General features: G+C 50.5%; 1 protein-coding gene across 1 annotated transcript in view; it reads right to left on the bottom strand.

Annotated features, from left to right (window-relative positions):
* The window catches only part of COL13A1 (collagen type XIII alpha 1 chain), a 130,776-nt gene extending 116,907 nt beyond the window's left edge, over positions 1–13,869 (bottom strand). The window contains exons 1-2 of the mRNA XM_062611643.1: positions 13,738–13,869; positions 10,091–10,336 (exon numbers count right to left, since the gene is read on the bottom strand). Coding sequence (XP_062467627.1) covers positions 10,091–10,107 — 17 coding nt within the window. The 5' untranslated portion in view covers positions 10,108–10,336; positions 13,738–13,869. The remainder of the gene's footprint in view (positions 1–10,090; positions 10,337–13,737) is intronic.
* Between the last annotated feature and the right edge of the window lie 11,686 nt (positions 13,870–25,555).

A 25,555-nucleotide genomic window follows, 5' to 3' on the forward strand; every position in this document is an offset into this window, starting at 1 on the left:
ACAGCAAGCATTGCCACCCAGAGCAGGTGAGCAGAGAGCTGTATCCCACAAAGCTTTGGCAATCAAGATAACACTGCTTCATCCCAGCATTACAGGCATTCATCATTTCTTTGATAAACAGCCCTTTATACCAGGTAAAATCCAAGAGCTCACTTCCTGCAGGAATTGCTACAGCCTGAGACCAATGGATTTCTTATTTTTGTATTTTTCCAGCCTGGGCAACATGTAATTAGCAAATTATAGCAATTGCAGACTTCTTTGCCTTTGCTCTGAGTGGCACCAAACAGCTCTCCAAACTACAGTGCAATAGCACATTGCTGTACACTTACACCCAGATCAGCCTAGACATTTGACTGTGTATTTAGAGAAGCTTTAGAAGACAGGGCAATTGTCTTCCTTTAGGAAATCCTTTTCAGGAATACTAATTTGTAATTGTGGTTGGGCACAGCAGAAAGCATCCATCTGTAGGAAAGGGTCTTCAAAACGCTCAGCAACAATTTTAGGAGGCAAGTGAATTGTTGCAGGGTTTTCCTTTACAGTCATTTGTCGTACTATCAACTGGAAAGAGGACAAAAAAAAAAGAGAGATGGATTTATTTTTTTCTTAATAAAAAAGGACCTTGCACATTTATGTAACCAAAAGCCTCACTTCAGGTAAAGACACTTCCATAAGCTTTCGCTTCCTATGGAAAAAAAAAAACCACATGTGTAACACTTTACCAAAACAATTTTAAACAAATGCTTTTTGTTTAAAGAAATTCAGCTGCATCTAGAGCAGTTTAGCACATGTAAAGAAAGCGTGCATGCTGCTGGCAGAAAGGCTTTTCCATCAGTGCATTTGCAAAGCCTTCATATTAAAAAGTACAGCTATGGGCTTTTTTCCTCTTCCTCAGCATCAGCAGTGTGGATAATGAATCTGTGAACTAAGTGGAGAAAACATCATTATGTTGTACATTAGCTTAAAAAAAAGAATAAGCAAAGATCAGTTTTGTTCAGTGAATGACTTCGGCTACATTTAAGCAAAGCTTTCAGGTCACACCTGGAGACCAGTGAACCAACCCCAAAAAGCTGTATTTGTATACATGGATACACTTCCACACACCTGCTCATAAAAGAACAAGTCCATCTACGCAGAACAGAGCCACTGGCGCAGGAAGATACATGCTGTCGCACACAGCTGTGGAGCAGTGGAATTCATGAAAACCCGTTTACTACATCCTCAAACACCTGGCTTGGACTCTCTGATGTCTGATACAAGCTGTGCTCACACACAACCTTTCCCTCAAGCAGAACACAGAAAGATCTCTTCTATCCTTTTTGCAAGAACCCCTACTTTCCCAAACCCTAAGAAAATTGAAGACCCCTGGGGATTTCTCCCTCCCTGCCCTCAGCTCAGGCTGAAGCTGGCCAGTGGGGAGGACACATCAGAGGCCTGTGCACAGAAACACTGCTCTCGTATCCAGCTTCATTACTTCAAACTGGCTGAACTCATCAGCAGCCACAACTGTGCATAAATACCAAGTCTCTGCTCAATTACACACCTATATCCAGGAATGGAGTGATATAAATGGCTGTAGAAAGCTACCTGTGCTGCAGGAGCACAGGTGAGGTCTGCCTAGAGGCACAAGTGTCCCCTATACACCTCTCTCACCATCAGCCTTCCCCTAACATAGCTTGCTCTCTGCCACCCTAAAAATAGGCAGCCAGCCGACAGCTGATCATCACACAAAAGACCCTCCGTATCCCTGGAATTTCACATGGCCAACAGGGGAGCAGCCCTGCTTTGTGCTCCCAGCCCTAAATACTCCTGACAGCCTATCTGTCCTTCACTATCACTGCAGCACCCTCATAGCTGAGCTCACTGCAAGCCCCAGCAGCCCCACACATGCCCCACAGATGCCTCTCCCCATAGCTTGCCTCTGAGAAAGCTGGTGTGGATTTACACTGGCATATACAAACATGGGCTTTTGTTGTTCTTACAGGCTGGGCTGATTTTCAATCATTCTGATTTTGTGATGGGTCTTTCTACTCATTATCTTTGCTCAGGATAAATCTGTTAATTTCACCCCATTTTCACCAAGTCTTTATTGTGGTGCTTTACAATATCCATGCAAGCTTCTCGGGGCAGGACATGCACATCATGAGAGCCAAAGCCTGCCAACCCCAGCAGCTAATTGTGAAATGAAGACAGACCCCAAAATGCACAAAGCTGCCTGAAAGGCACCAGAAAAGTGCTGTCACAATTAATGCTGTGAGAATTATGATGGTTTTGAAAATAGCCAGCAAGCTTGGAGAGGACATTCTGCCTACTGATGCATCACCCTTGATATCTTACAAAACAGTACCCATGTACCCTTGGTGCTGCTATGGCAAACATTTTTGCAACAACCCATCATGTGTGTACCATCATTAGGCTGGTGGGTTTGTTCCCACACTGAGAGAAGATGGGAAATAGAAGAAAATGGAGCATCTGAGGACAACAGCTCCTCAGGAGACAGCACAGGCCAGAGAGGGGAGAAATAGGACACAAAAAGCCCAAGCAAGACTGCCCAGCATGACCAATACGCAGGAGGATAAGTGAGGCACTCTCTTCCCCAAAGCCCAGGCATCCTGCAGGAGCAACAGTTAGGCCTGGATAAGCCCAGACCTGAGGCAGCACATGGCAGGTGTCATCATAAATTACCAGGGACAAAGCCAGGACAAGCAGGGCACCTTTTTAGGACAGCAACAGCCTTTTGTAGAAGTCTGGTCAGTCAAGGCAGGAGCCAATGTCTCCAGGCGGGTGTTAGCAGATCTTGGGTCCATCCAAATGCCACCTGCTATGGCCAGTCAGCAGCACAGAGTAAGCCCACTGCAGAGGGACAGAGATCCATAACAGACTGATAAATGCCTTATCTTGTCATTACATTACCCATATGCGCTTAAATCCTGGAGGAGAATTTGCTGGCTGGGTGCAGCTCCCCAGCTGCATTTCCCTGCTCACGCCTGCCAGGCTGGGCAGCAAGAAGGTGTGAGCACTGCTCTGACGCCAGATCTCTTTGTTGTCTATTTATACCCTGCCCTCTGGAAGCAGCTCACTAGCGGCTGTCACTTGGCATCTTATCTCTCCTCATTTTGCAAACTGTCTCCTGGCAGCCCCATTGCACCCCTGCCACCACTTGGGAGGCTGCCCCCTTCCCACTCACTTTTCTTTTAAAAAAAGAAGCATCATAAGCACCCAGCTTGCACTGTTTGGTTAAAAAGCAGGGCTTTACTCTTCTTTCAGAGGAATAAGGACCTGCCTGTAATCCCAAGATCCTAACCATTACCTTAATTTTGCTCCTGGCATGCAGAAATTGATGCCTCCTGCTACACAACTGGCTACCTGATGCAGGGGCTGAATAAGATTCATCACAAAGAACTGTAACAGTCCCTGCTTATGTAGCCCTAGATCTCAAAGCCCTTTAAAAGAATTTCCATATCATTATCCTCATTTTACAAGAGGGAAAACAGGCACAGAAGAATTAAAAACTGCACATGTAAACCCAAAAGCTGTGATCCTAAGGACTTTGAGCTTGTAAGATGTCAGAGCATCAGGACAAGAGTGACTGACCCATGAATGCATGTAGTACCTACTTCCCTTCATGTCCCTCTCAGTCACTCTTTGAGGATATTCTGTTCACTTCAGCAGGGACTTACAAAAAATAAATCATATTCACCAACCATGAGATTAGTATTTGGACCAGTCCAGAGAAAATTTCCCATTAAACTATATTCCCACAGGGCCTTCTCCTCCCACACATGTAGGGCAGAGGGAATGGAAGAACCACCTCTCCCTGGGTCTTTCCAAAAGACTACCATAGGTAGCACTGCAAGCTCTGATGCAAATGCAGATCCAGGTAACTCTTGCCGCTTTATCTGAGTGTGTGCCTGAAGCCAGGACACACACTAGTCTAGACACACACAGGCCAGGTCTAGTGGTTAAGATTTGGTGCTCTCACCACAGCAGCCCAGGTTTGATTCCCAGTCAGGGAAGATGCTTTTTTCCAGTACATAAACTGATGGCAGTTACCTGGAAGGGTTAGATCACTGCTCAGGTCGGGCTGGGTATCAGTTGGTGGGTGGCGAATGGTTGTATTCTCTCCCCTTGTTATTCCCCTTATCATTATTATATTGTTGGTGGTAGCAGTAGTGGTTTGTGTTATACCTTAGTTACTGGACTGTTCTTATCTCAACCTGTGGGAGTTACATTCTTTTGATTCTCCTTCCCATCCCTTGGGGGGGGGGGGTGCAGTGCAGGAGTGAGCGGTTACACGGTTTCTGGGTTGCTGGCTGGGCTTAAACCATGACATGGACTCAGGGCCACACCTCCTCCAGGACCACCTCTGGGGTGTGACAGAAGCTGTAAAAGCTAAGGCCAGAAAAGGTGCAAGAGGATACTCATCCCTGAGCAGTGGCTGGTGAGACCTTCAAATAGGGTACAAGAGCCCAGTCCCACATGGAGACATGGCCAAGGGAAGGACCATGGTGTACCCAGCAAGGATGCTCTGGGCACCCTGCTGAGAACCAACCCTCTGTTAATTCCCATTTTGCCCCAGCAGACAGACAGACAGACAACAGGACTGATGGGGTTTTTGGAGCAGTGCATGTCTCTGCAGCCAAGGGAGCTTCCAGCTGTCTCTGGAGCTGCTTGCAAAATCACACCACCACAGAGTGTCAGCTGGGGCTGGGGGAGCCCTCCCTTCCTTGTGCTTAGAGCACAGTCAACTGCTAGGGACAAAGGAGGAAGAGAAGGGAAGCAATGAGAAGCAACAGTGCTGTTTGCACCTGCTTGTCACAGAAAAGCAAAAGCAAAAAAAGCAAGACAGCCAAAGCAGGGGCTGGACAGGAGCAAAGCAAAGCTGGGCTCTCCAGCCCAGGTGAAGGGAAGGCAGTAGGGTGCCAGAGATGCATGACCCCATCACAGCAGCAGGGACGGGTGCAGAAAGATAGGCCTGCTGAGGACAGGCTTGCCACCAGTGCAAGTGCCCACTGTCACAACACCCACTGCTCTGTGGCTTCCCAAGCACCCTCTCCACCCTGGCGGGTCTTCTGCCCTCACTTTATCTCCTGCCTCCCAGCTGCCAGGCCTCAGAAACAGGCTGGAAACACAGTCCCAGCGCCGAAAAGCTGCTGCCATCTCCTGGAAAGAGGGTCCTTCCCTGGAGAGTGGCAAGAGCACACAGGAGCCGCCAGGACACATGCCAGAAGGGACCTGCGGCCACCAACACCTGCTGCTCTGGGATGGCCTAATCTTTCCCCATGATATCATACCTGTCACACTAATGACTGAGAGTGATGTCAGGAAATAGGATTACAGACTTGTGCTGCAGAGAGCAGATGAGGTCCATGGGGATAAACGGCAAGGCTGCCCTTTATTTCAGTGGAAGCTTCCCATGGGCAGGAATATGCTCCTTGCTGGTAACTTCTAACCAGCACAGGCAACCCTCAAGCACCAGGGCTGCTTTATTCCTCTCATGACTGCAAAGATCAGAGCATTCAATGGAAGGAAATGGTGCAGGGTGGCTCCCACACACTGGGCACCGGGACCCCATCACTGTCAGGAGGCTGAGGGGAAAATCATTGCAAATCCCTAGGTCCCCTTTCATCTGTAGCACCCCATGGCTACTGCACAGCTGCCCAGAATATTATAACCTGCCACCTCCACAGGTCCACACAAAGATAACTTGCAGTCCCAGAAGCCTCTCTGTGGCACAGACGCACATTTTCATGAACACATCTACCAAACAGGGTGGATTCCCTACTCCCCTCCCCCCAGAAAAAATAAAAATAAGAGTCTTAGCCATCTCTCACTGATGCCACAAGACCAAGGGGTTCAAATTGCTTTCCCCAAACAGTGGCGCCTGCCAAGGCACAGCTGATGGCCCTGCAGCAGGCTGCACACCGCCTGTGAGCTGGCCCCTGTGAGCGTCACTGCTGTATTTATATCCTTTTATTATGCTTTAAACCACCGGGGAGAAACAGGTGCAGAGCTGTCTGCGCAATACTGGCCAGCAATGTCCCCTCAAGCCTCAAGCTGTTGTATACACCAGCATGGACACACACATGCAGGAGGACAGAGACCAGCCTTCCAAATCCCCACAGAGTGCTGAATTCATGGATAAAAATCAGTCCTGGAGGAGGATGCACACCCGTGCCCGGACACCCTGCTTCAGCCCATGCAGCCATTCAGAGGAGGCAGAGCTGGCTGGGGACACCCCCATGTACTCCAAGGATCCCTTTCTGGCTACTTCAGCAAATAATCACCACTGCCCTTCAGCTGTCAGCCCAAGAATGCAACCTTAGTGGAAGCTGCTCTCCCAAAGGTGCCCAGAGTAGGATGTGCAGCTGAGGGGCTGCCATCTGTAGCATATATTGGGCTTGGACTGTGCCTCTTACCTTGTTTCTCAGCCTGCGTTGGCAGGAGGAATTTGCTGGGGTGCATCTGTGGGTCTTCTGCAGTAAAGTGGGGATTTTTCCTTCAGAGAAAAGCAACTCTTCTGGGTACAGACCAGGCTCTTCCCAGTTGAGATCCTCTGAAAACTCCCCATCTTCTTCCTTAGAAATAGGTTTGTTGGCACCTTTCCTTAGGGGATCCTCAAAGAAATCTCCTTTAAACATGGAATAGAGCCACAGCAAACTGGAAAAGCAGCAAGGCCTGAGCCCAGGCCAGGGTGTCACCACTTAATCAGAGATAAACCTGACCCAGACTTTCCCAAGGCAAAATTAAGGGGCAGCAGGAGGACACTGGTAACTTTAAAGCCTCAAGTCAGCTGGAGTAAGAGTGAAGTGTTTTCACCAAGCATGTCAGAACTGCCACTACTCTGACTGTTTCAGGACACCCCCCGGCCTTGTCCAGCCACATAACACATTGTGGGCAGCACCATGCAACGGCTTCAGGTTCACAGTTGCCTGTACACCTCTTACCTTTCCTGGTGGAGGTTGATACTAGGATTAGCAGCTTAATAGCCCAGTGCCTTGAGCCTGCCTGGCCTGGGGCAGCAGGAGCTGAGAAGCAGATTTCAGTTGTATCTTGCCTTCGAATGTGCCTGGTGTCCATGGGAAGAAGACAGGATAACTTGAGTCAATTGGTCCAGCATTAACACTTCACTGCTAGAAATCAAAGCTGAGTTTAGCTTTGAAACCCATTGTTTGTGGGTAAAAGCATTACCCTACCCATAAAAATACTGCACCATACTGTATTACCCCAGACCAGGAAAAAGCCAGGTGCCACTGTGACAACTGCTATTCAGCCTTTACTGGAAATGAGCCCTTTTCCTTCTCTTTCTTCCCAAGCAGGGAAGGAGGTGAGGGGATCAGTGTCAGTGTCCCCTGCAGTCAAGCACCTCATAAATCTCCCCTTTGGAAAGGCAGACAGCCCCACTCCGCTTCTGGGGAAGAAAGCATGTATTGTTCAGCCTTGGGCTCAGGTACACCACAGGGAATGTCTGTGCTGAAACCCAAAAGCGTGTGCAGTGGGATGGGCTGCTGTGACAGCCAGAACAGCCCAGGCTGATAAAAGACCACAGGTTTCCTCCCCACCAGGCTCTAGAGAATAGCACTACCAATTTTTAAATCACTTTGAAGAATAACAATGTAGTTTATAATGTATGAAATTGAAATACCAAGACCAGGTTCACCTCCACCACTACTCCTGCACACACACCAGGGGTGCATGTTGATGGACAAAGCTGGGGGGTTTCTGTTTCCCCCAGTAGTGTCCCAGCAGGGCAGAGCAAAGCTTTTGTAGCTCACCTGCCAGCATCCTTCTGCTTGACTTCAAAGCAAAGCTTTGGGCATCTTTCCCCATTGACATCCCAGGTTTGCAGATCTATGTAACATCTGGCTCAGAATGGGGAGACCCCCATCTTCCACATTATTGCCATGGGGGAAACACTTCCCGTCTCTCCACACGCCTCCCTGGGGAAACCAAGGTTGGGGAGCCAAAGGGAAATTTATGGGCTTCCTCTCCTAAAGACTTCTCCAGATGGGTCTCTAACACTGGATTATTTTTTTTTTCCAGGTTAAGGGAAAGAGGAGGGGGGAAACAGAGAAGGGGAGCTAGGTAAGGACAAGACTACAGGTCACATTTTTCTCCTCATAGCATAGCCCCTGGTAGAAGGGCCAGCAGGTGGCCAGGATGCTTCTCCTGCTTAGGCTGCAACAGCATCAGAAGATGTCAGCCTCAACAGGGGGCACAGACAGCTTAGGCTCCAATTTCCCAGCTTGTATGAGATGAGCAGCAAAATTCCCCATCATAGACTCCAGCAGCTAGCATTGCCACCTGGAAAAGCCTCCTGTGCAAGCCAGCAATATTTTGGTGAATTGCTGCAATAGCCCACTCTGGGAATAAGCAGTATTTTTAGGGGAAGAGGCATGGCAGGTACTGTGCAACACCCTGCCATCCCATTTTGGCCAGACCTGCAAACACACACTTCATAAAACCCCAGTGCCTCTTTGGGCAGCAGGACCAGAGGGTGACATTATTTCAGTGCCCCTGAACTGCCCCCTTCATACTAGTCACCTGAGGGTGGCCGGCACAGCAGGACTACAGACATCATCCAGACTCCCCGGATCGCCTATCAGGAAGAGGAAATGCCACGCATTTTCTGACTGCTTGTACCTGCGCCAAGTATAAATGCCACCCCTAAAAATACTAGCAGGAAGGAAAGGCATGCTACCAGTCACTCACCCCCCCAGCCAGGCCACCACACCACCCAGTTGCTTTCGAGACAGCAACTTGAAGCAGCTGAGTGAGACCTAGCCTGGTCTTTCACACCTTCCCACATGGGTCAGAGGGTGACAGCCCAGTGTCACTCATAGCAAGGCAGCAGCAGAGCAACAATAACACACTCCAACTGGCTGTGGGCAGGGGTCAACATCCCAGGAGCTGCTTTTGGCATCCACAGGACACGAGTGACTTCTAATGAAGGCTCCTAATGAAATTAAGCTCCTGGGATGCTTCTGTCTGATCAGCAGACAGCCCTGCATTGCTTTAGTCTGAGCAACTTTGATCCCTCTGGAAAATGACCCCAGGCACCTCACTGGCTGCCCCAAAAGCTGCAGCCTCTGCGCCTCAGTAGAGAGAGGGGACAGCAGCACCTGTCATGGGAGCACTGCTCCCACACAGAGCAAAGCTGCCCATGGCCCCCTGCCAGTTTGCATCAATGTCCAGTCCTAAAAAGCATCCCTCAGCCCCAGACAAGTGCATCCAGCAAATCACAGGGCCCCAGTCACAAGTCCAGCTAGAACAGCTCTCCTGATGCTTTTATTTTTTTATTTTAATTGGACAGTGCCTTATTTCAAGTTCTGACTTATTCTGGGTAAATCAGGATGAAACCATCCAGACTCTGAAAATTACCTTCAGGTTTCCAGCTGCTTTCCAGCCCCTAACAGGCAGGAGGTGGCTGGGACAGTTCAGGGAGGCATTAGACACCCCAATGCCCCACAGCCCTCAGGGACACATGTGAGGGCAGAGCTGGGTGTGATCTCCCTTCAGCCCAAACCATTCTTCCACAGGATTTGCACCTCCCAAAAAACTGGCATGGTTCAAGGGCTATCACATTGCTGCCACTGGGCAGGGAGATTTGACAGTTTGTCACCTCCCCTCCAAAATATGCTCCTGCAGCCATTGGTACCCAATGCAATCCACACCAACATCCCTCAGAAACCAGGGGTTACTGTTTGCTGTTAAAGAGCCGATACCTCCCACCCCAGCCCCGCATGTCAGAGCATGATGTTTCAACAGCACCCACACACAGAGTGACAGGCAAAACACCCTGGGAGTCTTCTCCAAGAGCAGGAAGTGCAGCAGCATGGCCTCTGCAGTCCCTTTGAAGGCTTCAATCTGCAAAGGAGCAAAGCCCACCCCTGCCTGTACCCAAGCTATAGAATAGGAGCAACTTTCCTGCAAAATTTATATAGAGAATTTGCTCAAATATCAGGATGGCAAAGCAGGACTTTGTGGTGCTTAGAGTGAGATAATGCAATTTTTTTTTCTGTGCAATGCATTCTGATCACCACTTTGAAGGCACCCCAAGCCCAGCCTGGATATCTGAACCAAGCAGACCCACCTGATGTTTGTGAGCATCCCAGGACAAAAGGCTTCTGTGAAGATGAGGCGGGTGTCCAGCGTGGGAGCACAGAGGCCACTAGTGGCACATGTGTAGCTGCCCCAGATCCAAAGGGATGCACCAGCATGGCAGGGAAAATTGATGATGATGAGGGAAGTCCATCAGGCTGCACGCTGGCCCCACAGATTGATAGCCTCCGCAACGAGCTGCACATAATGGCCAAGTTCAGGCTGCAGCGGCTGGGAGCTGAAAGGCAATGGCCATAAATAAGCTGGGAAAAAGAAGGAAGACAGAAGGCTGGCAGGGATAAATAAATACGCTGTAGCAGGGCTGGGGGTGGAGCACAGGGAAAGGGGCTGCAGCACCGGAATGGGATGCATCCGACATTGAGATGGAGATGCTACCACAGAGATGGCTGCTTTGGAGTGAGAGCTCTGCATTCAATAACAAGTGAGCTGTTCCTCCCCTCAGTCAATCTTCTTACCCAAAACTACAACCAGTTGCTAAAGGGGCCATGTCACACATCCACCCCCAAAATATGGTGGGGATATTCGGGTTATAATCCCATCATTACCAAAGCTCCAGCCGAGTGTGACACTTCTTTCCCAAGTATATATCTCAGCAAGCTCCCCCATGACTGACCTGGATGGCTGGGCTTCCCTTGTCACCTTCCTCAGCCAAAAGTATCAACCTTGGGCTTATTTCCTTTTCAGTTATTGCCCACTAATGAATAGGGGAGACAGGGGGAGCAGAGGGCAAAGAGCTGGATGTTTCCCTCATTGTCCCCCATCTGCTTTATTCAGGCTGGTTACTCTTCTCTGGCTTAAATCAGCCCTTTGCATTTTGCTGTGGTCTTTTTTCGCCTCCGCTGTTTTGTCAAGAAAAACCTTGCCCAAAGAGCTACTGTGATTTACTGCAGCATTAACAAATGTCAGAGCTTGGGAGCCTTGTAGGAACCGCTTGCTGGCAGCCTGCCTGGACAAACATACTAAAAGTCAGCCCTGGCGTGGATACTTGAGGAATTAGTGGCCGCACAAAGATGCATTAAATACAGGGAGAAAGATGGGGAACTTTTACAACGGAGGCTTGAAAGCTTTCTCGAGGCTGTTTAACATATGGTGATGCTTCTCTGCACCTGCCACACAGCCCCTCACAAGAGCAGTTCACAGATTCTTGTCCTTGTCACCAGACCCAAATGCCATTCAAGTTATAGTTCCCGATGTGTCCTACGTATTCGGCAGGGGCTGAGCCAACCTGTAAGGTAGATTTTTGTACATGTGTGTTTTAATAGATCATTTTCTCCCCAGCCCTCTCCGTTATGATGGGTTTTGCTGCTAGAGGGCACACCACAGAGCAAGCCCTGCTCAGCCAGGCAGGGTTCCCCACTAGCTACCAGAAATGTATTTTTAAATGCAGTAAGTAAGAGGGAAAACCCCATAAACCCAACTTTTTTCTCATGAAATCCTTATATCCAGCTCAGCCATAACGGAGCCAGGGTACCTAGGCAGGGAGAACCACAAGGAAACGAGAGACTCATTGGCCAATACAATGGTTTTAAAAAAAAAATCTCTTGGCATTTCCTTGGTGGCTGCCAACAGCTCCCCAGCCCTGCCTGCTCTGGCTGAACCACTGCTGCAGGCAGGCGGGGCCAGCCATGCATCCCACGCAGCCCCGCTGCTCTGCTATTGCCATTTGCCCAGATCCCATGTGCTGCATTAGAGAGGAATATTTTGCATGGACATTGTATGTGTTTTAAAGGTTAATTCCTCCCCAGCACCTTCTGCTTGACAGATTTGTCCAGCATCCTCCACACAGTAGAAAGCAGCCCTGTGCCAGGAGAGACATGCTCAACCTTACAAAACACGGCCAGGCGATGTTCCTTGGCTGATGCCAAATTTCCAGAAACCAAAAGCAGAATATAGAAAAATATCATGTCCTAAAATTAAAAAACATAAAATAAATACCCCCTGGGGCTCTTGATAGAACAAAACATTTTTCCCAAGCAAATCCATTCCCATATATGCACCGCTTGGCTCGGAGGATGGGTGAATGGGGAAGGCTCTGGAAAGGCAGTTATGTGAACTGATGCACTGTAAATCTCCTGTGTTAGGTGGGATATCATAACCCATAGTAATTTAGCAACTTAAGCATCATCATGTAGACTCAGCTGACATGATGTTACCTTAGTTTACCTCTATGTTCTGCCTCCAAAGCACAGCTCCTCATCCTTCAGATGAGGCCCACAGGGGCACACTGGGGATAAGCTGCTGGAAACATCTCCTGGGTATTTATGCAGATGACAGGAAACAAAAGGAAACCTGGTGGTCACCAGACAAGCAGTTCCTGGGCAATACTGCTTCTCAGGTGAACACCTGGGATCCCTACACACCCTCCACAAGAGTTCTCATCTCCACTGGTCATGTTGGAAATGCAGCAGCACAGCAAATCAGACTGGAGAAGGGCTGCCCCACCTGGCCACCCAGCTCTTCACCCCACAGAAGGCTCCCCAGGGACTTTCATTCATTTAGGGCTGCAAACTGCCACAGTCAAACACACAACTTAACACACATTCCACTGAGTGCAAGAGGCAGGCAGGCCCTTTGCCAAGCAGAGAGGAAGAATCAAATCAGGAATGGGAAAGGAATGGAAAAATGCACCTGGTTAGGGCAATCCCAAGCTGAGCAGAGACTGGATGGATAGCAGCCCTGAGAAGGACTTGGGGGTGTTGTTTGATAAGAAGCTCAACATGACCCAGGACTGTGCACTCACAGGCCAGAAGGCCAACCACATGCTGGGCTGCATCAAAAAGACTGTGACCAGCAGGTCAAGGAGGTAATTCTGCCCCTCTACTCCACTCTTGTGAGACCCCACCTGCAATACCGCATCTCGCTTTAGGGCCCCCAACATAAGAAGGATGTGGACCTGTTGGAGCAAGTCCAGGTAAGTGCCACAAAGATACTGAGGGGGCTGGAGTACCTTCAGCTATGAGGACAGGCTGGGAGAGTTGGGCTTGTTCAGCCTGGAGAAGAGAAAGCTCTGGGAAGATCTTGAACAGCTTCCAATAACTTAAGGGAGGCTTCCAAAAAAACTAGGGAGGAGGTTTTTACAAAGGCCTGTAGGGATAGGATAAGGGAGAATGGCTTTAAACTGAGAGAGGAGAGATTGGATTAGGCTTTAAGGAAAAAGTCTCCCTTGTGAGGGTGGTGAGGCACTGGAATAGATTGCCCAGAGAAGCTGTAGCTAACCCATTCCTAGCAGCATTCAAGGTCAGGCTGGAAGAGGCTTTGAGCAGCCTGGTCTGGTGGAAGGTGTCCTTAAGTTAAAACTAGATGATCTTTAAGGTCTCTCCCAACACAAACCATTCTATGGTTCTGTGAAAAAGAATTTCACATACACACACTACATCCTCACTGAGGAGAGCCAGCAGAGGCAAAGGCATCCTGCTTGAAGCCTGGACCCACATCCTCATACAGGAGGTTAGCCTGCACAACCAAACATAAGTGGAAAGAGGACAATCCAGCTGGAGGGTCCCACCTGCCTGCTCCCCCACACCAGGCACAGGTTGCCATTCCCAAAACTGCATTTGCTGGAAGAAACCCTCTCCTTCCCTGTCCCATGATGGATTTCCCCATACAGCTTCTTCCTACCAAAAAGCTGCTCCTCCATCAAGTGGCTGCTAAGGACCCAGGAAGGGGCTTTAATCTTCAAAACCGCTGGGCTGTAGGAAGCAGCGGGACCTTGTGGAACAGTACTCCAGCATGCCAGCTGACCTACCTCCATGAAGCAGGAGTGAAGGATTGCCCAGCTCTCTCTACCCAAACTTGCACCCCTCCACACCAAGCTGAAGGCAGAGAAGAAGCAATAATCCCCAGGCTGGGCTTAAATAGAGACAGCCCATGGGTGTGGGGAGGCCCTAGGTGAGGCTGTTCAGGGCTGTTAAGGCCAATTAGTGCCCTCAAAGCTCGACACAGGGAGAAGCAACTAATGACTAATCCAAGGGTCCTGTCCCTGCTGGGGCTGGTCCTTCAGGGGCTCACAGTGCTATGGGCCCTTGTGTTATGCATACTCGTTGTACTGCATTTCACTGTGCCTTATAGTTAATCCTGCAGCCAGCCTTTCTGGGCAGTGAAATCCAGCGCAGGATTAGTGTACACAACCTTTCTTTACCCATCTCCAACGCATAGGCCAAAACACATCCTTGCACCACAGAGTACGCACTGGCAGGCTGAGCCTGCTGCAGTAACTGCAGGGCAGGGACTAAGGGCAAAAAGCCTTTTAATTTGCCCTGACAGGCAAATAAAGCCCAGCTCCGGCACGAGTCAAGTCCTGAAGCACAGGGAAAGCAGCTGCTCTGGCCGTGCTTCCTGTGGCAGGAAGCCCTGGCACTGCTGAGGGGCCACCAACTTTTCCCTCAGCCACTGCTAATTCAGGGTGTCCAAAGCTCAATCCCAGTCAGGTCCAGCACATCCCAGCATCACCAGACCCACCCCTCCAGTCAGCCTCGGCTGCAGCACCTCTGACAAAGCCTGGCCTGTTCCTCGTCTTTCAACTGGTGCCGCATATATCACCAGGCTCCCCTCTCGTCTTTTCCATAGGAGATGGCCCCACAATGAACAGATCCCTCTTTCACCCTCATTGTGGTGAGGGTTTCAGCCTCCACAGCACTTCGTAACTTGGAATTTTATTAGCCCCCAGTCATTCTGATTCCAAGAAGCTCTAAAAAGAGACTTTGATTTCCAGGGTCTGTTATTTTCTTTGGGAATTAAAATACCTTTCATCATTGCAAACAGCACAGCAGAGTTACAGAAAAAGGGTTGAGAGGGAAATTAAACTAATTAGGGAGAATTACTGGAATGCATGAGGCCTCTTCAGGCGCATCCTCCTCAAAGGGAAGGAGCTTCCATCCCATCTCAGTGGGGCAGGAAAAGTCTCTGGCTAGCCAATAAGCATTTCTCAGCCTTTCATGGACATGGCAAAGCCCCTCCAGACAGACCCAAGGCAAAGGCGCAGTGGGAAGCCCTTGGCAGAGGCTTGGTGCAGCCTACCATGGGCTGCTCAGACCTAAAACCTGGACTGCCAGCCTTTACAATCCCCCAGACTGCCACAGAGCAGGAGTGGAGCCATTTAGGCCAGGTGAAAACATTTTTCTGCTGATAAATAACTTTTAAAAGCTACTCAGGAATGCTTCAGTAACTGAAGTTACTAAGTCAAGAAAGCCATACAAAGAGTATTAAGTGTTGAGAAAGGGTTCTTCGACTTCCATTTTAATACAAATACTAGATTAAAAGTGTGTTGCTGTGCATTATTGGCAGAAGTACACTCAGTCTTCCTGATTTCTTCTTTCTAAACCTTGAATGCTTCAAAACCCTGCCCAGCAGGCTGCACTCTAGGCTGGCCTGGGGAGCTCTACTGTGGTGGAAACCCATCCCAGGTTTCTGTGGCAGAGGCCACATGGTTTGGCCCTGGAGAGCTGGGCCCCATGGCCAAGAGGTTTTTTGTATATTTTAATTTTTACATACATAAATATATTTGGGAAAACAATTTGGCTTCTAGGTATATGAAAATGCCAGGCCAGTCCCTATCCAGCCAGTGCCCCTCCTACACAGCAGTGTTACGCTGGGGTATCTCAGAGGAGCACAGGGGTCTGAGGGTAGAAACAACGCTTTACTCTAAAATGTTCTATAGCAAAATCCTCTATAGACGCTGCTCTCTGACCCTGCTTCTGGCCTTGCTAAACCCTGTTTCCACCAGTGAGATTTTCCTACAAGGGGTTACACCAACAGTAATCAAGAAGCTGCAGGGATCCCCCATCTGTGTTTTATGGGGCTGACCTGGCCAGGGTGAAAAGTACAGCAGTGGGGAAGGCAGTGCAGCCCCTTCCCCTCCCACCTGCTTGTGTTTGTAATTTGCTTTCTGCAAATCCCTGCTTCTGCAGCAAAGCCCAGTCTTACCAGGGCCAGCAGTTTGGGTGCAGTAACAAGAGATGAGAGTTGGTAGAGACCAGGATAGTGCCTGCAGCAGAGGGACCAGCCACACTGCCTTCCCATGGGACATCCCACACCAAAGCCAGGAGGGGTAGAAAGAGAGGTGACAGCATTGTCAGGGGACAAGCTCAGGCAAGTGGCCACAGGAGGTAAATTTGACAAGTGCTACAAGAAATGCATATTTTTCCTCCCTCAGATGCCTCTTCCAGGTTTTCACCTCCCATTAACAGCAGGAGCTAACAGCTCCCATTTCTGACTGGGCCAGGCTGCTTGGGAAGAGTGCAAATGCAAAAAAAAAAATAATAGCAACTTGACAAAATAATAAATAATTGGCAAATAAGTAGCTTAAGAAGTGTACAGTGACCTGCAAATGGCGTCACTTGGCCAGTCGTCCAGTGATTGGTACGGCGAGGACAGCTATGGCTATAATATGGCACAGACCTTCAGTCCAGGAAATGGTCTAAATCAGTCTTCTCCCCTGCAGTATCCCGAGCTGCTTCCTGAGATATTATTGTTTTCCTTTGCCCTCTTGATGTATTGTCCAGTAACATATTTGGGGTTTCCCAAAGTGTGCCAAGAAACGGCTGGCCATGACACACCAGCTTGTTTTTAGGCTGCCAGCAGCAGCTTCTTCCTGCCAGAGCGGGGGGGAAGCATGGTCCCCCGCCAGGCTCCCCAGGGTTCCCCCACCTTCTGGTCCTGGGGAACCAGGTGCATTCATTTTTAACACTGTCAGGGGATGTGACGACTAACAATCTGGGGGAAAGAGGATGGTAAGCAGCATTCCTGTGAATTGCACAGAGCTGTCTGCAGAGCAGAGCCCATTGCACTGCTCCAAAACGTAAGCCATCCCCTGCGTTTTCCTGGATTGGGCCAAATAAAGGCTAGGAAAAAAAAAATAATTAAAAAAAATGCCCAGGACACAACTTTCCTCAGCCTGGTTCCCATCTCAGGCAATAAAAATGCCTTGGAGTAGGAGTCCCAGCTTCACAGCTCGACCACTGACAGAATCAGGTTGTGGGCCAAAGCAACGGGGAGTTCACTTCATTGCTTGGCTTTGCTTTCCTATAGGGTGGATTTTGAGGACCTCAGTTCACAGGCAGCATTGGCAAAAGCCATTTGAGTAAGGAAATTAATGTCCTTCCCTTCCCGATGCTCCCATAGACCCCCTCTTCCTCATCCTCCCTGCCCATCACTTGCTTATGGCACCAGCTGACCCCTGCAAACTCCAAAAGCTCGTCTGGGGACCCTATGCCCAGAGCCACGTTTTTCCAAGTGTCTCTCTAAATATATATGTCAGCAGCAAAGAGGGGAGGAGAGCAAGAAAAAAAACATTTTGCAAGTATCCATCTGTTTTCAGATCATTAATTGTCCGTGGGGAGCCCCAGATCTCTTTCATCTGATTTTTGCTAAGTTTACGTTAGTGAGGTTTTCAGATGCAAGCACAGTCAGGGAAAGGCAAAGCCGCCTTGGGCTTTAGCAGATCACTGAGGAGGAATTTGGGCAGGCAACAGGAAAGCTCTTTCCCCGGCTGGGAGGCATCCAGTCAGGACAGAAACAATCCTGGCTGCTGAACGCTTTGTAAAAGTAAGAATAGATGTTTACTCGCAGGAAAGCGAAGAACGGAAAAAGTTATCAACGCCATTGTTTGCCACAAATAATTTCACCTTCTCTAGTCATATGATGCATTAAAAAAACACTGCTCTTTCTCAGCTAACATCACATACTGGCAGCTACGTAGTGCTTACATAGCTGGGCTAGCCCCTGGCTGGCCCCGAGGACTTGGCTCAGGCCCACTCCACAGCAGAACCTTTTTCCCATCACCTCTCCATTGCTTTCTCGCTCCCTGTGCCTTGTGGCCAAGAAGATCTGACCTGAGCCCCACTTTTACAGCTAAACTGCCCCTCTGCGGCTGCATTTATGAGGCTGACAGCTCTTTAATTGCCGTTTATGAAACACCTTGCCACAGCCCAGAGTGCAAAAGCTCAGCTAAGAAACCATCTCTAACCTGTGCTGGCTGCAGCATGGTTTGCCCAGGGGTCCCCAGTGGGGTTTGGAAGTTCAAGGGCAGGTTTAGGTAATGTCAGAGTAGTAAGGGATCAAAAACCTCCCCAAAACATTGCTTTTTAGGACCAAGTTGTGGTCTGTCCTTTTCCATGGCTTCTCCAGTCTGCTGCTCCTGGGAAAGAATCCTTCCCGGTCTGGTCCATGGCTCCCTGGTTTTCCCCCCGGACCTTGCAGAAGGCTCCTGTCTTGCCAGACATGACCCACCATCGCCTCCTCTCTCTCCCCTCACAGCTTCCCACAGCCGATGGCTCCCTACAAAACGCAGCGCGCCCGAAGCGCGGCATCCTGGCCCGTGTCCGGCCAAGGCCAAGGGCATAGGATCCCAGCACCACCTCCTGGCAACGCACCGCCATGCACGGCAGCATACCGCCGGCGGCAGAAAGTCCCCCAGCAAGCTACGGGGACCACCCGGAGAGAGAAACCGGGGTCTGTACGGACCCCAGTCTTTACCGTGCCTGTCCGAGCCTGGGTATTTTCCCCTTTGGCGGCATCACGGCCGGCCCCGGCGTGGCTGCGGGCGCAGGACCCCCAGTCGCATCCCCCGGCGAGCGGCAGCTGCCGGCTGCGAGGTGAATAGCGGCGCGCCGCGCCCGAGAGGCGACCGAATTTAATTCGAGATGAATGGGCACCTCCCTGCCGCCCATGACATTTTCATTGCAGGCTAATAAGGGGAGAAAAATCCAATTAGGGGACAAAAGGGGTCCCTAATCGGCCGTGCAGCCCGGCGCGGGGCAGCTAGGACGGCCCAGCATCCTGCGGGAGAGCAGGGGAAGACCATAGGAAAATAAGAAAACCCTCGGAAAAAAAAGTCCTCTTGTGATATCGCAAAGCCCAAACTGCAGGATGGCAAGGCTGCTGAACTGCACCCAGAATATGTGATTATAAATACATAGTTTTATAGCTATGTTTTTCTATTTGTGGTTTGCAGTTTGTAGTTTGCAATTTATAGTTTGTAAAGTGATGCTTACACCCCCATGGTCCTTAAGTCTCCCAAGTCACTGATATAAAGCTAGTGACCCAAAGCGAGCCAGGTAGGGCAGGGGCATATCCCAGCTACAGAGGCTGAGGACAGTGGGGGTAAATAACCTGCAGCCAGGAGCATGCTGCTCTTCAAACTAAATACTAATAAAATTTGGCAGGTTCCTTACAGGGCATCCACCTGCTACGAAGTGTTCAACAAAACCCAGATCCAGGAGCAGGCGAAGATGAACCACGTCAGGGCTTATTACTAAAAGAGTTTTTTCAAACATCAAAAAAATTCAGCTAACCCTGGGTTTCAGGTTTTCCAGCAACAGGTGCCATTTCAGAGTTTTAACACATTCAGCTAGTAGTACCATTTATCTCCAGGCTCTGCTGCCTAAAGCGGGGGGGGACTGATGGTGGAACCTCTGCATGTGCAAAACCCTCTCCTGCCCAAATGCGGGAACGTTGAGGCATCGCAGGATGCAGCAAGGGCATAGCAGCGCTGTCCTGGGAAAGGCGAGGTGGGGGTTGCACATAAATAACAGCTGGGATTTAAAGGAAGGGTGATAAATGGGAATGCCGTACTCCCTCGGGAATTATTAACGGTGGGGGAGGCTGAAACCTTGGCTTTGCCCCAGAAGCCAGGCTGCACGGTGAAAGCTGATGGGCAGGAGCAAGCAGGGGGAGCAGATGGCCAGGGGAGGCGGGGGGTCCAGTTAGGAGCAAGGGGTCCCTGCCAGCACAGCTTAGGGGGCTGTGATGAGGTACGGTAGCTGTTGCCTCCCATGGCACACAGATGGGCCACACGGGGGGAAGGACCCACTGTGTCCTCTCCTCCCTGGAGCCCCTCAGGTGGCTCCAGCTGCAGCTCCAGGTGGCCACCGCTGAGTATTGACCCAGTGCTATCTCAGCTCCCAGCTTATCAGGGCAAGGGCCAGCTCTGGGCACCAGCACCTGCCCTATTAATCTTCCCCCTGTCCCACATGCACCAAGGTCTTGGTGGTTGAAACAACCTGCCTGGCGAGGGAATGAGAGGGCTTGGGCCACTGGTGCCTGAGGTCTGGGGATGATCAATTGGGACCGGGGAGGTGACAGGGAGAGAGTTTTGCTTTTTCTCTTTAGCTCCTGCCATTGCCTCTGCCCTTGGGAGGGGACTGTAGGCAGGCAGGTGCCTTTATACCTGGGCATATTAGTGGCAGTGTTTTCCGCTGAAATTTGGGTACTGGAGACTTGGTAATGTGGTGCCCTGAGGAAGAAAGGAAACAAGTTCCACTTGCCTACACAGGGTGGGAAAGGAAGGGGGAGATAATTTCCCTGCAATTGCTACCTGAAATAATGAGCTGAGCAAGGAGCCCACGTTTCACACCGTCTTCACCACATCTCTCTTCAGGAGATGCAATTCCTTATGCCAGCACCTGCTCCAGGCAAAAATCGAATCTGAGGCTCCAGAAAAACAAGATAAATACTTGTAGCTTTGGCTAAAATAAAAAAAAAAAAGAAAGAAAGAAAAGAAAAGGCAGCGATTCTTCGTGGCTACAGCTTTGAAACTCCTGGCTGCAAAGTTTAAATGCAATGAAAAATGCCCATGGGGACCATTAAACACAAAATCCGTGTGAGTCCCTTCAGGGTGGGAAGCCCCATGCTTTGACCAGAGCAGGAGCCCCAGTGATGATCAGCAGGCTGAGGTCATCCCAATTGCCTCATGCCCAGCAACATGATCTTGCCCATGTCCTAGCAAATACTGCTATGAGTGTACATCGAGCTGCAGAGGTGCCAGCAAGTGCCTTATGGACAAACTCATTCCTCCTGCTTCCCTGGCATGGGTTTTCTAGGGGCATCCCTGCTCAGAGAATAACCAGGGAGGCACGATGGCACAAGCAAAGCCAACACCAAGCTTTTGTTGTAAATCCCACCTGAAGACACAGTGTGTCCAGGAATGAAGAAGTAAGTGGTGCTACTGCACTCCTCCTCCTCCTCCAGGGAGGGAGAGCATAGTCTAAGCTGGAGAGTCTAACTTGACAGCCAGGGACTTGGATCCACAAGCAAATAGGACTTGCTCAGAGGTTAGCTAGCACAGTCTAGCCCGGTTCCAAATAGAAATACACATTGATTTGTCCTTTTCTTCTGCACTATGAATCCCATAACTCCAAAGGGGCAATCTGCACTGGGTCAGCCTTGTCAGAAAGCAGGGCTGACACACAGGTCATATGCTGCAAAGCCTCTGAGTGGAGAAGGGGATGCTGCAGAGAGAGGAGCCACTGCTCCTTGAAGAGCTTACTGCTTGGATGATGCTTTTGCCCTCTCCTTAAAAAACCCTTAAACCTTTAGGTTACATTTCCTTTGATGCAGAAAGGCCCAACTCTTTTGGTGAGTGCGCAATATGAACCCCAAGCAGGGCTTGAAGGCAGCCTGGGGGCACTGGCATTCAGCACCCTCCCCCCTCCTACCCTCCCCGTCTGTGCTGTGCAGACGGGATGGAGTTTCCCCTTCTTTACACAAACTTGGGATCTTCTTTCAGCTATTGCTTTTATTTTTTTGTATTGATTTTTAAAAGGGGGCACTGCAGCTTTAAAGAGCTTCCCAGACTTGCCTTTGTGACCGGAGGAGAGGGTGGGGTGGTGGCGGAGGTGGGGACCCAGAAGAATGAAATAAAGAGAAGTACAACAAAAAGAAGTTAAAAGTGTGAGTGACAAGTTTTCGGCAACAGGCTTCGGCCCCTGTGGGGTCGTTTGGGCGAAGAATGGCAACAAATGAACAAATGAGCTGGATTTTCATGCTTGGTGGACAGTGAATGAATAAGCATCTTTTAAAACCCTATCAGGAACTCTTTGGATTGTCATTATAGTTGGGAGGAGGGGGGAAAGGCAGACTTTTGAGGGCTGACCATGTGAAAGAATCCCAATTCTTTGCCTTTTCTCTGTCAGTGAGTGTGGCTACACCAAAATATGCTGGCAGTGCAGGAGGACAGGCATGCAGCCACAGCTGAGCATCCTGCCATGTCCTGGCACAGGAGCATTTCTGGGGGACCCCAGGGCACCCTGATGTAAGTTGGAGGAGGCAAGAGGGTCCGCTTTGATTGCAGGATGCCCCAATGATTCCCAGTGGCATGGAGGGGACAGGCAGTGGCTAGCAGCCCTGGCTGCCTCGTCTGCCAGAAAACTTGATTGCAATGTCAGAGGCAGACAATGTGAGAGGGCAGGAGGCAAGTCACTTAAAGCCATATTTAGAGTGCAGGGTGGAGGTCTGAGGTCAAAGGAATTGCCCTGGGATTATGGGAATCACCTTCATTTTCTCCATAGTCTTCAGACATGAGGGAGCCGGCCAAGAGCAAGGAGGAGGGGGATGAGTTTGTCATTGAGGAAAGGACCCTGATGTTCCCTCTTCCCTGGACCTGGCAATGAGCATGGCCTGTCTGTGCCATGCAAATCATTTACAGGCTCTGTTTTCAACTGTTTATTATCCTCAATCCCCTTTAACCTTGTTCAGAACAGAGCGTTGGTGAGGCAGTTGCAGGAGGCTCTGCTTCGGAGGCATGGCCGGAGTTCACTGAATATCCCTACAGGTAGGGTTCAGCAGTAAGATGCAGATACGGAGAAGAAAACCTAAAACTGAATGTCGGGGGCATGGAAACATCAGCTTGTAGTGAGGGAGTCTCCCCTGGCTGTGAAAATAAAAGTTGAGTCCACCTTGCATGGGATTTCAGCAACCAAATGTGGCAGCACCCAGGCTAAGTTTGTTTTCAACCTGTTACTTGCATGTATGCAAGGGCACAAGCCTCTGTCTCTGAAACGCTCATGGTCCCAGCAGCCACCTGTTTCTTCCACATCAAAAAGTCCCTAGGCCATTACAGCAGCCATGGTTATAAAGGCCAGGCACTGGCTCTGGGACAGCCCCGTCAAGAGAAATGAGACCATCATGCACTAAACATAGAGAAAAGATAAATGGAAAAGGAGTCTTTCAGTCTTCATTATCAAGTTTCCATGGGTTTGCCAAAACCATAGCAACCAGTTCAAGCAATGATTAACCTAATAATGTGGAGGCAAAGAAAAAAAGGAAAAAAAAAAAAAAAAAGCATTCAAGCTCCTAAAGAAGTCACTAGTTCTCCAGAGGTAGTAAATCCGCCTGCCCGTTCCACCACCCCCCCCACCCCCCCCCCCACCCCCAGCATTTAGCCTCATGGCTGGAAGACCAGAAGCACCCTAAGCCTCCAGAGAAAAGAATCTGCAATGCAGTAAACCCCACTAAAGTGACCACTTTCCAAAAATACAGCTGTGCAGACATCCTTTTGGACTTTTGTAATACCTGCTCTTATTGGGGCTCTCAGGCTCTTCTTGCCTCTTTTCTTGCCTATAGAGACACTGAGCTCCCTTTCACAATTTTGTTTTTTGTTTGTTGTTTTTTTTTTTCTTCAAAAATACTACTTTTGTAGACTGAGTGTGTTTGCTACCCTCCTCAGTCCGGCAGCACACACAGATAGTTAGGGCAAGGTGATACCTCCCATAGGGAGATACCAGAGTGGAGCTGGACTAGCAGGGAAAACATTAAATGATTTTATCACCCAAGTAATCACAGTGTTTCTCCTGTGGCCACACACAGAGGCCTTGAAGCACTCTGCAGACTGTTAGAGTATGAAAACAATACGCAATTCAGCCAGAAAAGGGGGGAAGGGGGAGGGATACTATTAGGTCTTTCATTCTGCCTATCTGATCTACGACACAGATAGATCACGTTCAGGACTATAACAGTACTATGAGATAGGCACACACAGCCTTTTCCTAGTCCTCAGCCTTGCCCCATGGCCTGTGTTTCACCAGAAATGTAGGTATTTCTCCTCGAAGCAATGAATAGGCAAAGTAGTGGTGCTCTCCATGGATGAATGGGTCCCAAGACAAAGCAGAAGGAGCAGATCTCCCAAAAAGGTCACGAAGGAATTGACACCTGCTTGCCTTGCTTGTCGGCACTGGCACCACGGTGCCCTTACTTCCTTCTCCCAGGTGCATGGGGCACCTGCAGCTCCTCTCTGTGGGACAGTCCATTGACTGAGGCTGGATCAACTGTACAAGAAGAGATCACTGCTTCTCCAAAATCCACCAAGCTCATGTGTTTTCTGAGCTGCAAAGTGTCTTGTTAGCACCAAGGCCAAGCTGACCTCTCCCTTCACCACAGAACTGGGCAATGTTGCTCACAGCCCACCTGCATGCACAGCACTCCTCAGCTAGCCTGCTCCAGGGCTGAGTCCAGCAAGCCCGAGCAGAGATGCATAGGGCTGGGATTCGCACCGTCGGGAGTCCGCACCTGGGGAGATTCCTTATGACCCCGCGCCCCGCCGGGGCAGACTCCGAAGGATGAACCCCAACTGGGGCAAACTGGGAGAGGCAGCGGAGCGCAGAGGCTCGGGGAGGGGGAAGCCCAGGCCCTGCCCGGCCGCCGCCTTTCAGCACCATGGCCAGAGGCCGCGGCGCACGTGCGGGACTGAGCGCTGCGGCAGCTCAGAGCACTGCTCCGCGCATCGCGCACCGCTCCGCGCACCCACCATCACTCAAGCGCTCCTCACTCCAGTGGTTCACCTCCACCCGAGCTCACCCCAGGGCTCCGTGGAAGCGGGATCTGCACGAAGGGGGGTGGGGGGGAGTGAAGGGGGTGCCGAGCGGTCCACCCCAGTTCGGCGGGACGGGGGATGGACGGCAGGATAAGGCCCCGGGATCCTTCACCCGGTCAGGTTTCACTCTCGCCTCTTTTGTTGTGGTGCCGGAGAGGGGTCTTAGGGGTGTTTCTGCGTGGGTCTTTTTTTCCAGTAACCAAATTTCTTTTGTTCTACAAATTGCCTCAATAGCTTCTCTTTGCCGTGGGCAAACGGGCTCAGCTGAGAACAATTAGCATCACAATGGGCTTTTGGCCTCGCGGGCCGCTTTGTCTAGCGACTGCTGCCCCGCTGGGGCAGCGCGGAGAGGGGAGGCAGTCTGGTCATAAATCTACCAGCTACAAATTGAGTCCCTAGGAGGAGAAGACCAGGAAGGGCTGGCGGGATTTATGCGGCTTCTCTTCCCTTCTTTCCGTGGCGTGGGAGGTATTGCGCTTCCCACAACCCGCGCCTGCTCTGGCTAAACCCTCCCCCGGCGAGGATGGGGTCGGCCTGGGGCAAGGCTGCCCGGAAGCGCTGTGTCCTGGGGACAGGGCCCCAGGGCCGAGCCTGGCACTGGAAATCCGTCTGCGTGGGGTGGCTAAACCGTCTGCAGGTTCACCTTGCCGGGACGCGGCTGGCAGAACAGGGCGGATGCACGGCGGGAGGCGGCATCACACGGGCCGGCTGCAGCCTTGCGGGACACAGCGGCTGCAAAAAGAGGCCGGTTTAAATGCACGCGTGGACCCCGACGGGCACATACCGGCGTGCGCACAAGTTCAGGACTCGCTGCGCAGCTCTCCATCGCCGCTCCTCCGCGCGCAGGGCACA

The sequence above is a fragment of the Pezoporus occidentalis genome, unplaced genomic scaffold (assembly GCF_034315485.1).
Source record: "Pezoporus occidentalis ecotype Australia unplaced genomic scaffold, CSIRO_AGI_Poc_V1 ctg155, whole genome shotgun sequence".
Lineage (NCBI taxonomy): Eukaryota > Metazoa > Chordata > Aves > Psittaciformes > Psittacidae > Pezoporus > Pezoporus occidentalis.